Raw genomic sequence first — 15501 nt, 5'->3', positions numbered from 1 at the left:
AAGGAGAAATAAGAAGTTTTTGGGAAGGTACTTAATTGAATAAGAAGTTACTCAATACTAATCCTTCCTAACTATGCTAGGACTTGTGAGAAGTGCTAGGCCAATCGTCTTGGCAGATTGTTGCAAGACTCTACAAAACATATACCTAGTTCATTGTGTGTGGATAGGGTACTTGATCAGTACAAGTTATATCATTCATCACAAATTCAGTCGTTATGTGATAGTCGATAAGAAAGTTCTTTCAAGTTAAAGAACCGAAACCAAGGTCGGGAACCTTGATGTGTACTTGGTAAGATTCATGTTATGAGAGAGAACATGAATGTAAAGGAGATTGCAAGTGTAAGAAGTTTGAACACATGGACACATGGGATGTTAAACTTCTATTGCAATCAATAAGTGTTTACACTGACGATATACATCACAAGGTTGTAATATGATATTGACTACCCGAGTGTGATGTCGACATTTGTCGTTTGAGTTATTATTAACTCACCTTGCACTTTGTTATATCCAAACGGGTTGTAGAGATAATTGAACCCCGTTAAAGTGAACATGGATTAACATTGTATTTGCCCATAGTTACTTATATGAGGTGACGTCTCGAAGTGACTAGAGTGTGATGCGATTGATGGCAAGTTCAAGTGCCATAGAGTCATGTGAGATGACTAGTCGATCACATAGGCGGATCGTTAGGAACTTTTTGTCGGGCCTAATGACCGCTTATAGAGTTACGCAAATTTATATAGCCTGGTCGTGGCGAGAGCTACTATAGTATTCGAATGAGTCGATTCTTTTGACTAAAGACTATTCACCTAAGATGCCACAGTTTCAGATTAACTTTGATTTGTGTTACTACGACCTTCGTAAATGGGGTCAAATGGGCATATTTTGGGTTATGATGGTTGTGGCTAGTCGAAGGGAATGAGTGCGATAGGAATTGTCCACCCCTAGTCGGGGTTATAACAATATCTCGGGGCCACTCGAGGAGTAATGAACTGGAAATGCGTGGCCACGCTCGGAAAGTATCTATGATAGATAAGTCCTCAATCGCTTATTCTCCGGATCGAGGAAACCACTCTCGATATGATCACTTGCAAGTACGACCCAAAGACACCTTGCATTGAGTGGGAGATAGTAATAGGACAAGAGAATTGGTGACGCACACTTGTCGAGGACAAGTGGGAGATTGTTGGAATATGTGTCCTCCGACAATAATGCGATCACGACGTTGATCATGATGATCACATGTTTAAATCTCATTATAAAGAATACAATTGGGAAGTAATTTTTATTGTCAACCGGTCAACATATATCGGTAATGATTGGCTGACTAGAGTTTGACATTACTGTCGTGTGACGGTGGTGATCAGTTGACCCCCTAGGTCATACCTATAGGGCAACACTCTTAATTGATCATTTAATTAATCGTATAATGTTACGGGTTAATTAAATTACTTGAAAAATTGACGGACGATTTTGGAAGTAAAATTTACGTATCACATTGAAATGTGATTAAATGAGATACTGATGCGAGTAATCGAATTGTATCATTACTCGGATGAAATTATTGTTTAAAGAAACAATTGAAATTGAATGAATTATTATAAATACAATATGTTGTGATTTATAATTGGTAAAATATTTTGGTACAAGTAATTATGAAATTACTAAGTCAATTTATGTATGTGACGTATTTTTAATAATACGTTGATTTTTAATATGTTAAAAATACACAACAAATTTATGCAACATATGACATGTGACATATTGACAATTGACAAAAATAATATGGAATCCATATTATCAAAAGTGCCGAAATTAAGGGGAGATTTAAGCAAATATTGTGTTTGTTTAAATTAGTGGTAAACATTATGATGACTTACTTTAGTAGCCATGCAACCCTAGTTTACCTTGTGAAGGCAAACAAGAGCATGCATTGGGTCTTTTTCTTCCTCCTCTTCCCTCCTACACGGTTTGACAAAAAGAAAAAGGCAAAGGGTTTTGTCTTATATTTTTGATACACTACATGCATGATAGTGTAAGATATTCATTCATTCTTACTTATCAAAATAAAAGGTTTTAGAAAGAGAAATCACTTCCTCTCCCATTCACTCCCAACCGGTTTTGGGGATTAAAATACCAAATTATTTTGGGTCAATTTTTCTACTAAATTAATATTGTACTAGATCTTATGATATTAATTTTAATTAAGAGTAAGCCTTGGGTATAAAGCTTAGGGAGAGATCCTACACTTGGATCTTAGTTCCTCCAAAAGGAAAGCTCAAGAACAAAAGAAAAGGAGATTTCTTTTGTGCCCATTTAAACCAGAAATCACAATGTAAGGATGATTTCTTCTTTATTTTGTTAATTAGTTTGCATGCATAAGACCTTATTAATTTTATGACAAATTAGTTTAAACATATATGAGTATGTTGGTATGTATATAGATCTACATTTCCTTCAGACATGATTCGACCTGGCCCGAATTCTAGCAAATCCGAACAATTTAAACCCGAATTGACCCGACCTAAACCCAACCTGATTGACCCCTTTGCCAGGTTTACAAACACCCCTTAGACCACCCCCAAGCAAGGTCATGACCTAGGTCATGAGAGGGGTGGGTCTCCTTAATCACAAATTAAGCTCCAAATTAGCATGACCCGGTTGGCAAAAGAGGTCATCCCATGACCTCTTTTGATATTCTTGACCTGGTTGGTGACCCGACACATGTCATGCTCTGGTTTGTTGGGTACAAATAAAAAGGACAAGGTCAAGCTCAACCCTTCCATCTTCCTCTGCCATTTCTGCCAAAATTATTTGCATTGAAGAACTAGTTAACAATTGAGTTATTGAAAATTGTACATTAAATCAAAATTAAAAAAAATATGAGCATATATAAAAGGGCATTATCTTTAAATTCTCTACAAAAATGAACTCAACTTTGATATATTTTGATCAATTTTAAATTCATTAAAAAGTGTAACAAATTAATTACATAAACATCAACAAAATAAAACTTCTATCCCTTTAAATTGAAAAAAAATAAAGATTTCAAATTACATACCCACTATAGAAATCAACAATAAAATCAAGAATGAGACTTACCAAAATTGAAAAAATGAGATCTTGGAAAAACGGAAAATGATAGAAGAAGATATGGGTGAGATTGAAATCCAGAAAATTGAAAAGATCGATGATGGTGAAGATCGGCTATGATGTTGAAGATTGATGATGGTGATGCGCTGAAGATGGTGATGTTGATGTCGTTTGTTTGGAATTTTATTTGGGAATTTCTTTTTATTTGGGGATCCTTTGTTTATCTGGGTTGGGGGAATGAATTTGGGAAAAGAAGGGTTTGGGTTTGTGTTTAACAAACTGGAATTTCAAAGATGAATGAGTTTAGTTTGTGTCTTTGTCTTTGTGGTCTATCCAGTGTCCACGTTAAAATTTTAGTTTTTTTTTTTTTGGAGTTTATTTACTATTAAAGTTTTTTTTGGAGTTTATTTAATATTAAAGCTACGATATTGACTCGATTATGTTGTTGAAAATAATATACGATTATTACATTAGATTGTTAAAATACGATCGTTAAATTAAATTAATTTTTTATCTAATATCCGAATTAAAGATAAAATATTTATCATGTACATAGTTATTATTTTATATTTAAATTATTTATAAAATTATAAAACTAAAATTAAGTTATAAATTAAGTATAGATTAAATGATAATAGGAAAAAAGAGAAAAGGTTTAGTGGGGTAGAGAATGTGAGAAATGATTGAAATTGAGAAAGTGGGAAATGATTGGGTTGGTGACCTAGGTCGTGACTTTCTGCTTGGGAGGGTGAAAGTGGGTCAAAATAAATAAGGTGTAATTAATACTCCCTCCGATCCAGACAGATGATAACACTTACCTAAAATGGATGAACCACACCAATGGTAACATACCATATTTGGCATGAAAAATAACTAAATTACTCTTATATCCACTACCTATTTACAACTTTACCATCCACTCACCCACTCACCAACTACTTATTTAATCCACTTAAACTCATGTGGCCCCAATCAATATTTTCTACTTTACCCCTTATTTTTTCACCTTTTCTTAAATAACCACTTTTTGCTTATGTTTACATCTGTCTGGATCGGAGGGAGTAGTAAATATGAGTCGTGACCTAATTAAGGCGACCCTTGCTTGGGAGTGGTCTTATATCTATGATTACTAAGGTTCAAAAGTCAAGTTAATTAACTAGGTTACTAGCCTATTAATTTTTAAATCTCTCTTTATTATTATTTAATTATTTTCCATTTCCCCAGCATTTTTCCCCTTTACCAATTATTTGTCATTTTCACCCGAGCCAGATTCTCTCCATTTCCTTGAAAGAAATGGATCCTCATTTTTTATAAACGGTTCGAATTAAATCTTGTGACGATCTAATATTTGTAATTGATTCATCATAAAAATAATGTTTTAATAAATGAAGAGAGAAAATATATTAAAATATGAATGTATTAGAGAGAAAATGATGAGAGAAATGAGAAGAATTCAAATTAATATGCACTTTGTTGGCACTAAAAAAAGGTTAATCAATCCACCAATAAGCATAGCCTAACAACATTAGGTCATGTAAGAACTCAGCCGAAACCTCAATACTTTTTAATTTTTTATCACGCGAAGAATAGATAGTATAATACGAAGTAGAAGCCAAAATTCTCTTCATTTTCTAAAAGAAAGGGCCCAGATTGTATCATGTCAATATCGAACGGTTCACGATTTATGCATAAAAATAAAGGGTTAATAGAGTATAGAAGAGATAATATTATTAAATGAATTTGTGAGAGGAAATGGAGAGGAAAGAAATGGAGAGGATCCTTGTTGGTATAATAGATAGGCAAAGTAGCCAATGACAGTCTGTTCTCGCCTATCGATAAATAGCGGGTTGCTTCCAAGCCCAAACTTATTAAATTAATTTTGCTATACTCATTCTAAAATCATTCAACCCCTCTTTGAAACTTATCTTTCAATCTATCTGGGTTCTTCAATTTTGTTCAATATTTATAATCTCCCCCGAATTGTATTAATCTAATAGGATATCTTTATCCGTCTATACGTATAGACGGACACTATCCGTCTATACGTATAGACGGATATCATTTTCCCTCACAAAATACCCATTTACCATAAAGTGGGAAGCACATGGGGGTGCCCCACCTTGTCCCCCCTACTTATTTTATTAGGGGTCTTTACCTGTCTGTTTGCCCCACCCGTCTATACCAAGACTTATTGATAAAACTCATTGTACTACGTTTACTTCCCCGACCAATAAAAAAGGATTAAGGACACCTACTAGAGTACTAGGTTATGAAGAACAATGCAAATCTTCACATGACCTCTTTTGCATAAAGGGAAGAGGCAATCTACGCACACCTAGTCAACAAACCACAACAAAGAAATTCTAATACAACATCTACTTTTGATTGTCACGATTGTGTGGAGTTGTAGACAATCTACGCCATTTTGAAGTCGAATTCCTGCGCAACTGTGCAATATGATGCGAGTGACCTACAAAGTATTGGTAATCTGATAAAGAACTTGACTGGAAATGACGAGACCGGAGAAAAAGAGTGGGTCTACCTTCAGACAGGTCATTTTAGTCTGAAATAATAAGACACGGGGTCTTGTGACCGTTTAATAGTCAAATGTGATCACTTCTAGAGAACAAGTTACCATAAGCTGCAATACTGCCGGACCATTGTGGTTACATTTGACATAAAATGGCAACAAACTCCCGTCTTACTATTTCAGACCAAAAACAAGAAAGAATTTGTGGGAGAAAAAATATCTGTTTTGAGGGAATGCGGCAAATAGAGTAAGTAGATCACAAAACGGAACAAAGTACATAGAGTACAACAGACCTGCCAAACAAACTAGACTAAATATCAACACAAACAAATATTGCTACCCTAACAACACGGGTTTAACATTCATTGTTATTCGACTAAAAAAAATATATTTACAAAGCTCTATTTATTCATTTATATTAGTGTGGTTCGATCAGCAAGCTGAACATCTCTGCTGAATTAGTTTGTTAAAAAGAAGCTAAAACAGAGACATTTTCTGCACAAGTTTTGGTTCTCACTTTGTATGTACATGAGTGACATCGGCTCGTGAAGAACTAAGGCAAGCGTGGTAAACCGTCTTTATTGAGGTCTATCCCTTTCGACCAGAAATCCGCCATACATATCCCATGTCTAAGCTCGTGATGTCGTCTCTTTTCTCCTCTTTTTATAATCGCGGAGCGTTTTCTCTCGATCTCTAGGAGACGCAGATACAACCCACTTACTGAACTCGAGTTCTGTCATGCCCATCCACCGGGCAACTAGACTAAACTGCCTCTTTTTATTCTCTCTAGACAAAGGCTTTGTTTCTGCCACATCATTCAACAGCTTGGCTTCAGTAAGTGGACAGTTATGCAGCTCCTTCGTATCACCATTTGAGGCTGCTTTTTCAGCCATGATAACAGTTTTCTCGGGACCAAAGTTGACAATGTCTTCAAACCGATGTGAATACAGAATACCTGCATAAGATCAACTTTTTAGACTGTTGGCTGATGATAGAAAGTTCGTATACTTTTGACGTTTGACATATCAAGCAAGGTGGAATAAAGATCAGTTTGAGATAGCAACTACCAACCATGTCAGACTATACATGTGTTTCCATTGAAAGTGTATGATGACTGTATTTTTCAAATGCCGTAAAACCTTTCATTGTTTCAAATGCATGATGACTCTATTTTTCATAGGCATGAAGTTATCTTTTCTTTTTTGATAAAAAGGTTGGTATGCCTAATATCTCATGTTGGAAAAACAAATTGGAGGGTTTGGAGATAGAGGATACAGATACAAACCTAGTTCTTTAAGTAGTGGCTTATTAACAGCAGTATTCAGTGAACTGGATGGCTCTGTAACATTAGACTCCGAAAAAGACGACTTGGTTGCCTCCTTTGATTGAACAAGATGCACCCCTATATTATTTACATTCTGCTTTTCACCTCCCACGGGTACAGGTGCATGTTTGTCGTGCAATCCAATGATGTCACTGGTGAATAGCTTGTCTGACAGATCACGAAACAAATTACATATTCCAAAGAGCTCGCCCTGAAACTGTTTGTGGTCCTGTAACAATAATAGCAATAATAAGGAAAAACACAACTAAAAAAAAAAGGAAGAACAAGATAAAAATGATTTTGGCCGACCACTGTAAATTATTGTTTAAAACCTGTCAAGGTGAGGTAAAGCAAAGAGGAAAGGGAAAACACAATAAATTTCTATTCAAAGCTGATCCTGAAGAGCAAATATAAGAGAACTTTCAGTGTGCGAAAAGGACAAAAGAGATTTTACACACCTGGACACCTTCAAAATATCGCTTTTCCAATTTTCCAGAAACTGCGATGTTTGATAACTGTTGTTTGTAAACTTGGCGGGTATATACAAGCTCCTCAAGAGACCCAGCTGCAATAAGGCGAAAAACAACGACGTGCCTTTTCTGGCCCAAACGAAATGACCTATCTTGGGCCTGCAAATCATGTGAAGGATTCCAGCTTGGATCAAATATCACAACCCGATTGGCACTAACTAGATTTAATCCAAGGCCCCCAGCTCGAGTAGAAATTAGGAACACCTACACAGTAAATTAGTAGGGTAAATTCTTCAAAATGGTGAATCTGCTCCTTCAGGTCAGTAATTTCAATACATATAAATTACCTGCATGCTTGGGCTTGAGTTGAAATCATTAACAAGAGATTGACGCACTCCAGTGGGTGTCGACCCATCAAGTCTTGTATAGAAATATCCCTTCCGTGTCATAAACTTCTCCAGGATGTCTAACATCCTGACAAAATGAATCAGCATAAGAAACATGGTATCACATCATCAAATGCTGCATTTTAGCACGATTCCACATCAAGATACCCCAATGAGCTTCATTACTGCCAATAAAAAAATGCTGGGAAGAAAAGCACATGAGCTTGAGGTGCTATTTAAGTTCTTTTTTTGTTTTTGCTTTATGACATGACTTCAGATCAAGCCATCCATCTTCCCCCTCATTGTTGTCCTCTAAATCATTCCAGGTCTAGTTTGACTTGGGATCCCTACAACAATCTGGATGTTGGGACTTGGGAGAAGAGTGAAGACTATTTCTTTAAGTTGTTTATTTTATTTTCTTTAATTCTTCTATGGGGTTTTAAAGTGAAATTCTTTTCTTACGAGAGTTTCCGTTTGGTGCCCTTTCATTTATGTTTGCTTCCTTGTAATTTGAAAATCGTTGATTTTCTTTTACTGTTCTCATCCGCAAGGATGGTATAGGTTGATTTTCGATCAACCTAGTTTCTTTACCTTATCAAAAAAAAAAGCCCCTAAAAGCTAGGCTTTAAACATCCTGAACGTATTGATATATAGATTTACCTAATAAATCTCAATGTAGTGACTGGTGTAATGATCTTTCTAGAAAGGAAAAAAAAGAGCATGCAGGTTGTAAAGTAAAATATGTCAAATTGTTTTGCGAAAACGGAAGTTTTAAACCAAAGACGTAGCAAAGTAACAACCCTGATCTCCATGAAAATACAAGTTATGGAGCTCACCTTACAGAGTGACTGAAGAGGAGAACTTTATCACCATGTGAAATCCAAGATGTCATTAATCTCTCTAGAGCTTTCATTTTTCCACAATGCTTCACGTCACTGAGACCCATAAAGCTTTCATTTTGAGTCTTCCCTCCCACCAAATCAATATCAGGACCAAAAACATTCTCAGCCAGCTCAGCATCTTTCTTTTGCTTATCTTCATCATCTTTTGGGTTTGGCTTGATAAGCTCCACATGATTGCTAATCTGTCATATAATGCAAAGAATTATTACTATACCCTTGATCACCTTTGGGATCACAATCATAGTCAATTCTCAAAAATAGCATTCAGAATGACTGGTAATACTAAAACTTCAGCATGACAAAATTGACAATACCTACAGTTTAAAAACAGCACATAATGCACTGCAGACACTGAGGCAAGCTCCACTCAATAGCACAGAAACACTTAGATAAAGCAAAATGGCTCCATAGTTTTTGGTCGTAGCACCCAATTTGAAACACAAATATCTCACCAAACAAAAGCTATCTCTCAACATCCCCGCATTGTTTTGACGAACTTCTTAGAAACTAAATTGAAAACATATACAATAACGACTGGATAATCCCTGTGTTACCCCGACTCTTCGACATGGTGTTGACACGCAGAGTCTCGGATACGGCTATTTTGTGCGATTTTTTCAATCTTTGGTCTAAAGTGAAGTGTCGAAACGTTGTGTCGGACGCGCGTCACGACAGCTAAATGAAGTGTTGGAAGAACATAGGAGAATCCTACTCCTGAATCTCAACTAATTTCATTCTCCTTTTTCCCTATTAATTGATAAAATATGTTTGAGCCAAACCCACACTGAAACAAAGGATTGTGAATTAATCCTATCAATTTTCTTTAAAATACTTTGATAATGCAGAGCCTAATAATATCAAGTGACTATCGCTTTAACAAACACACTTCCCTAAAATATTGTTGAAACTATTCCATTGTCGACCATTATTTTACAACTTATTTCTGTATCAAATAAGCCATCCTCTCCCTCCTAAGAAATAGAAATCAATCCACAAAAGGTCATATCTTGCAAAGCTTCGCCATCAAACCCCCAGACTATTATCAGAACCAACCTTGATTATTTATTCCGAAATCATTTTTAAGGAAATATATAGTAGTACATTAATACTGAAAAGACGCACTCTAGTGGAAATCAGTTATGAACAAAATGGATTTGTCTGTCTTTATTCAGTGTTATGGGATGTTTATTTTTGTGATTCTAGTCCAGCAATAATGGAGAACCTTCAACCCCAAACCCCAAAGAAAAGATAATCAAGCATACTTTGACAGAAACTTCTTTTCTCATAAATCTCAAACCGGTACCCCCAAATGCATCAGGAATTTCAAAGAAATTAATTCTAAAAATATGTAGACGGAGCTCATCTTATCTTCAATAAACGCAGCTCATGCATCTGCCTAATCACATTGTTTCTCAATTAATCCTTGGATAGTCACACTGACACATCCACAAATAGCATACACATGACATATCTACCACATACTTCTTTGAATTAGAAATTTCACGGCCCAACAAACAATGCCATATAACTAATTGTCGTTAGGAAGAACCGATCCTTCAATCTATGTTGAATCCAAATGGCCCTCTTCCACTTCAACCAACCTCCTTTAATTTGATGAGTCACATATTTATCCAATCTCTATCTCAAATAATAGGTCTAAGTGCTGCAGAAAAATGAAAACCTTGAACAATCTTCCTATGCTAAATTTATCTAAGTTATATTTCCATTCCTCTCTTCCTTCATTTACGTTACATATACACTCCAAATAATTGGGTTTACTTGGTAAAAACAAAATATTCAATTCAAGATGGAAGCAAAAGAAATAATCAATGGAAAAGAGAGGCAAATTATAGTTTTCTTCTTTAAATTGTTCCCACTATTTGAAAATGATCTCATTGTTTTACAGTTACTGAAACTTTCATGTTTAACTACACATTGCTTGGTTATCGGCTAGAAAATTATCATTTTTAGATTCTACAACATCACTCCTCGGGTAAGGAGCATCTGGAGGAACAGGCTATCAGGTACCATCCAACTGCTATAATGAGCCTGCTCAACCGGAAGGAGAAAAAAAAGATAATAAAGATTACGTGTATAATGTTTGGGACTACACAAAACTCTGTTGTGTTACTCGTAACAGTAGATCATCTGATCCGGATGGTCAAGGGGAGAGAGAACAACAGTGCATTAAAACATCCTATGCAGATAAAAATTCAGAAACAAACCTGCTGAAGCTTAAGAATACAAGGAAGAATAAGGCAACCAGGGCACCAATCGCAACCCTCTGGATTATCTCTGTGCAAATATCTCCATATGACACCGTCTGGAACTGTTCTATTATGACATTCCCCTTGGCTAAGTGGACTACCGCATGAGCATGGAAGATCTTTATTTATGAGGCACCGAATTTCTGGTTGCTGCAACATCCTCTGATAGGCCCGTTTCTGCGGTTCACTCATTTCACAAAAGACAATGTTATCTTCCTTTCCCAACATAAGATTTCCAACAGTCTCCTCCTTTGTCCTCCTCAACAAATATTTGCTGAGAAGTGTTGTGAGGTGCTTTTTGCGCTCTTCAGCAACTTGGATGAACGGTTCAGGAGCACTAGACCTTTGGCCAAGCTTAAGAGGTTCGTCATAGAAGTCACGAAAATGTTCTCGTGATCCCAAAGATCCTGGCGCAACCCAATCAAACAAATTAAAGAGCTCCATTATTTTATTCTGCATTACAGTCCCCGTTAGACCATATCTTCTTTTAGTTTTTAAACCAAGGCATGCAATGTATAACTTTGCCCTCTCATTCTTCAGCCGATGTGCTTCATCAACAATGACAATATCCCACATAACCTCTGAAATTGTAGTCCCATATATTCTAAAAGTATCAAAACTTGTTATCATTACCTCTAGTTCCTGCCCCTCTACTTTATTAAGAATCAAGTCACGATTTGGTCCATGGTATATAGAAACACGAAAAGTAGACCAGTTAGAGAATTCATTCTCCCAGTTCTGCAGAACTGATGCGGGGCCTATAATGAGAACAGGACCCTGCTGATTTCTCTTCACAGTAGCAGGGTTAGCAGATTCTGTATCCTTCGCAAAAACAGCAGCTAAGAAGGCTATAGTTTGTATTGTCTTCCCTAATCCCCTACATAAACGCATAACTGAATCAAGAAAGAAACAAGTATTTCTAAAGTCCTATATCACTTCTTGATGCCAGGGACGAGTAATCTCAGAAGAAATGCAATTTTTGCAGGATTCAGCCATGTAGGTCATAGTACAAACTTACCGGCCAATAATCCAGAATTAAAAATAATTTAGCGGCATGGAAGCATTGCTATAATGCTCATATTAGTTACATATCGAAAATCAGAAAACAGGTGCCAAGCAATCCATTGCAGGGAGGACCTTGCATTATTCCCAATTAATTAGGACTAAAGAGGAAAAAACTGTGTAAAGTATACAGCAAATAATATAGCTTCAAAAATGGTGAACCTTCCGTGATTAGTCTTGTATTGTCAATGTTAGCTTAGCTACTAAGTTACGGATGAATCCATCAAAGTTTCAGCATAATGAGAAAAGAAGCGTCATAATCAGTTACAAGAACAAGACCCTCATTATGTTCCTCCTAAACAAGCTCAGCAGAAACTATACTTTTGATAATACTAGACTTGTTAAGAAACTTGAACAATTGAACTCAATTTATTGCTCCTTGAAATAGAAAAAGGCAGAAGTCTGATTAATTTCAGTGAAAACAAAGAACAATGATTAATTTCATAATCAACAAGTCGTTGCCGTTGATTATTGGTGTACTCACATGTCGTCTCCAAGAATGCCTCCATGATTATTCTTGTACAATTGGTATAGAAATTTAACTCCTTCCCGTTGGTGCTCGAGAAGCCTACAATTAATAGAAGCAGGGACCTGTACAACATTGCAAGATAAGAAACCGTGCAATTTCAGAACAACATTACAACATTGCAAGATAAGAAACCATTGCCACAGGCTGTCCGAAAACTGACTGACTAGGATGACCAGTGAACTGATACTAACTCAGACAGACCGTTAAATGACCCGATTACGAATTAGCTTAATAATGAAAAAAATGAAAACCTGAACAAGCGGAAGGACACCGGGAGAGGACAAGAGAAGGGGCTGAAAAGGGCCAGTTTCGCCGAAACTAAAAACATCCAAATTGGGTCTACCAAACCCTCTATAGTCTTCATTATCTTCCTTTACCTTTTCATCGTCGTCGTCGTCATCATGATCATCCTTGGTGATGGGTGGTTGTTTATGGGAATGTATGGTCTGTTGGGAAAGAGAGTGATCGAGACGTAGGAGTTGCTGAGAAATGGAAGTTTTGGGGGGAATTCTTCTGGGGTGAATTGGATTGGGGTTGAATTGGGAAATTGTACAAGAAGAAGAAGAAGAGGTGGTAGAAGTGGTGGTGGTGGTGCATGGTTTAAGGGTATCTTTGAAAGCCTTGAACGACATCGACACCAAACTGTAGAAGAAGACAACAAACCAGTTTTCACCGTCTTCGCCCAACTGATTCTAACAAATCGGTCTCTACTCTTCCCTTTCATTCCTACATCCTCTCGGTAGCCAAGGAATACCTAGGCCTATTCACTCAGTGGTCCGGACCAAAGATCAGACCGGACCGGATCATTTGGTCCGGACCAAAGCAGACCGAATTTTGTTTGGTCCTGGGTTATGTCACTTATTTACTCGACTTTGCTTTCTGGGCCAAGTCCCGACCAAACCGAATGAATGACCGGGACCAATGGGCCAAGTTATGTAAGAAAAGAAGTTTTAAAATTGTAATATTATTAATTTTATTTTCTACTTTGTTTACACGTATTATAAGATGTGTAATTATGTAGTTAAATCTAGTAAAAAAATAATGTTTATTTTGATCGTTACGAACTTCTTGAGTATCTTATCTATATTAATACAAAAGACAATACTCAATCCTCAACGCGCCATGTCATTAATGCATTTTTTTTTTGGAAATTCATGTTATGGTGGGACCCGTGAGTGTGCAATGTATTTATTTCTTCAGATTTCCGTCTTTTCAAACATGCGATAAATTCCGTCTTACAACAAATTCTATGAAATAATATTATGAAAAAATTCTATGAATTAATATTATGAAGTAATTTTATACATTCCGTGTAAATAAAATTAATAACATATACGCAGAATGAATTACAAATGCGAGTAAATGAAATTGAATTACATAATTTTTAAAACAAAATTACATATAATAATAAAATTACATAATTTCAAGAAGGAATAACATTTATATACGGGATCGAACATAAAACACAAATGAATTACATACATATGTTAAAGTTGATTATATTAGATTATATTTATTTATTTTATCCAGATGTAAAGTTTTTTATGTATGCAATTTTTATTTACAAGAGTAAATTACGTTATTTCCTTATAAACCAGTGTATGTGAACACATGTTTGTAACAAATTTAAACATAAATTATGTAGATCGTAGATTTAGACCAACTAGATAAGTACAATAGAAATGCAAAAACAAATATACATCCAAAAACATTAATACTGGCCCAAATACATACCCGTGCAATTTTGCACGGGTTTAAAACTAGTTAGTTTTATATGCTAAAACATGTCAATGACAATAATATTTGGTTCACTTTGGTCTATTTGGTCCGGTCCGGTCCGGTCCATGTGTTTTTATAGTCCAGACCGGACCAGACCAATATTAATATGGTGTAACACCCCCATACTCCAAGTGCCTTACCAGGACCACTCAGGTATGAAGACATTACCATCTCGGTTACCCGAGGCAATGATAATCAAACAACAATAAAGAAACAACGTTTATTATAAATAATTTAGCGAATAGTTACAATCCTCAAAACCAAACCAAAAGTACGATACATTATTTCAAAATGACTGTTCTAACTGAAATGTAAATAAACTAAAGGCTACAAGGAAGACTCCTATCATCATGTCGTGGCATCCCACTATCCCAAGATCATCTCAATACTCCTCAATATCTGCTCACCATCCCCGAATGGATCACCGCAGTTTACAAAACAACACCGGGTCGATACTAATCACACAATCAATATAGATAATAATAATAAGATAAACAGACAAATTTGAACCACACACACACACACTACCAACCAATTCCCATCATCTCAATCCTCGATCGTCCCACCGGACCACCGCCATGGGGACCGCAGCCGTACCCACCAAATCCCCGCCCCACATAGTGAGCGATAACCCTGTCCATTAATGTGCACATCCCCTTCCGTGGCGGGTTCCACGAAGGGCGAAACTAGGCGTGAAGTCACTCCCGCAAGTGACCCCACTCGGCCCGAGGCCACGCCTCGCGAACCATCAACAAAGAATCACAACCACAAACACAAGACAATCATTATATCAAACAACCAAACACAACACCTCACCAATATCCCATTATGGGACTAATACCGAGTAGAAATCCTACCCGGTATGCACACAATCGACGGTCTCTCTACCGCCGAGTCAAAAGCCTCTTCTATGAACCCTCCTCCTATCATATAACACATAGAGGCTACACATCACATACTACACATAAAAACCCCCAATCTCTAAATTAGGGTTTAACCAAATCAAGGGAAAAACAATAAAAAGGGTACATAGATCTTACCCTCGATGCAAGGAACTCAACGATACGAATAACGACAAAGAACCGACCGTCCAACTCCGGAATTGCTAAGAATGCGATTAGGAAGATGAACTTGTTGCTTTCTCTCTTAAACAGGG

The 15501-nt window shown here is 36.4% G+C and overlaps 1 protein-coding gene across 1 annotated transcript; it reads right to left on the bottom strand.

The window, feature by feature from the left end:
- Positions 1-5920: 5920 nt before the first annotated feature.
- On the bottom strand, positions 5921-13304 carry LOC141623969 (switch 2-like). The gene is made up of 8 exons (XM_074440126.1): positions 12818-13304; positions 12522-12628; positions 10934-11852; positions 8643-8890; positions 7768-7894; positions 7409-7684; positions 6912-7179; positions 5921-6581 (listed from the first exon to the last, which is right to left on the bottom strand). The coding sequence occupies exons 1-8, from the start codon at positions 13196-13198 to the stop codon at positions 6256-6258; spliced, it is 2652 nt and encodes an 883-aa protein (XP_074296227.1). The 5' UTR covers positions 13199-13304; the 3' UTR covers positions 5921-6255.
- Positions 13305-15501: the final 2197 nt, after the last annotated feature.

The sequence above is a fragment of the Silene latifolia genome, chromosome X (assembly GCF_048544455.1).
Source record: "Silene latifolia isolate original U9 population chromosome X, ASM4854445v1, whole genome shotgun sequence".
Lineage (NCBI taxonomy): Eukaryota > Viridiplantae > Streptophyta > Magnoliopsida > Caryophyllales > Caryophyllaceae > Silene > Silene latifolia.
The sequence above is the reverse complement of the archived record's forward strand: the minus strand, read 5'-3'. Positions and strand labels throughout refer to the sequence as shown.

Bases quoted from the DNA above. Each gene is read 5' to 3' on its own strand.
- LOC141623969 (XM_074440126.1), bottom strand. From the start codon at position 13,198: ATGTCGTTCAAGGCTTTCAAAGATACCCTTAAACCATGCACCACCACC. The intron at 11,853-12,521 runs GTGAGTACACCA...GCGTTTATGTAG, and splicing joins GGCATTCTTGGAGACGACAT to GGGATTAGGGAAGACAATAC. The intron at 6,582-6,911 runs GTTTGTATCTGT...GATCTTATGCAG, and splicing joins GCCACTACTTAAAGAACTAG to GTATTCTGTATTCACATCGG.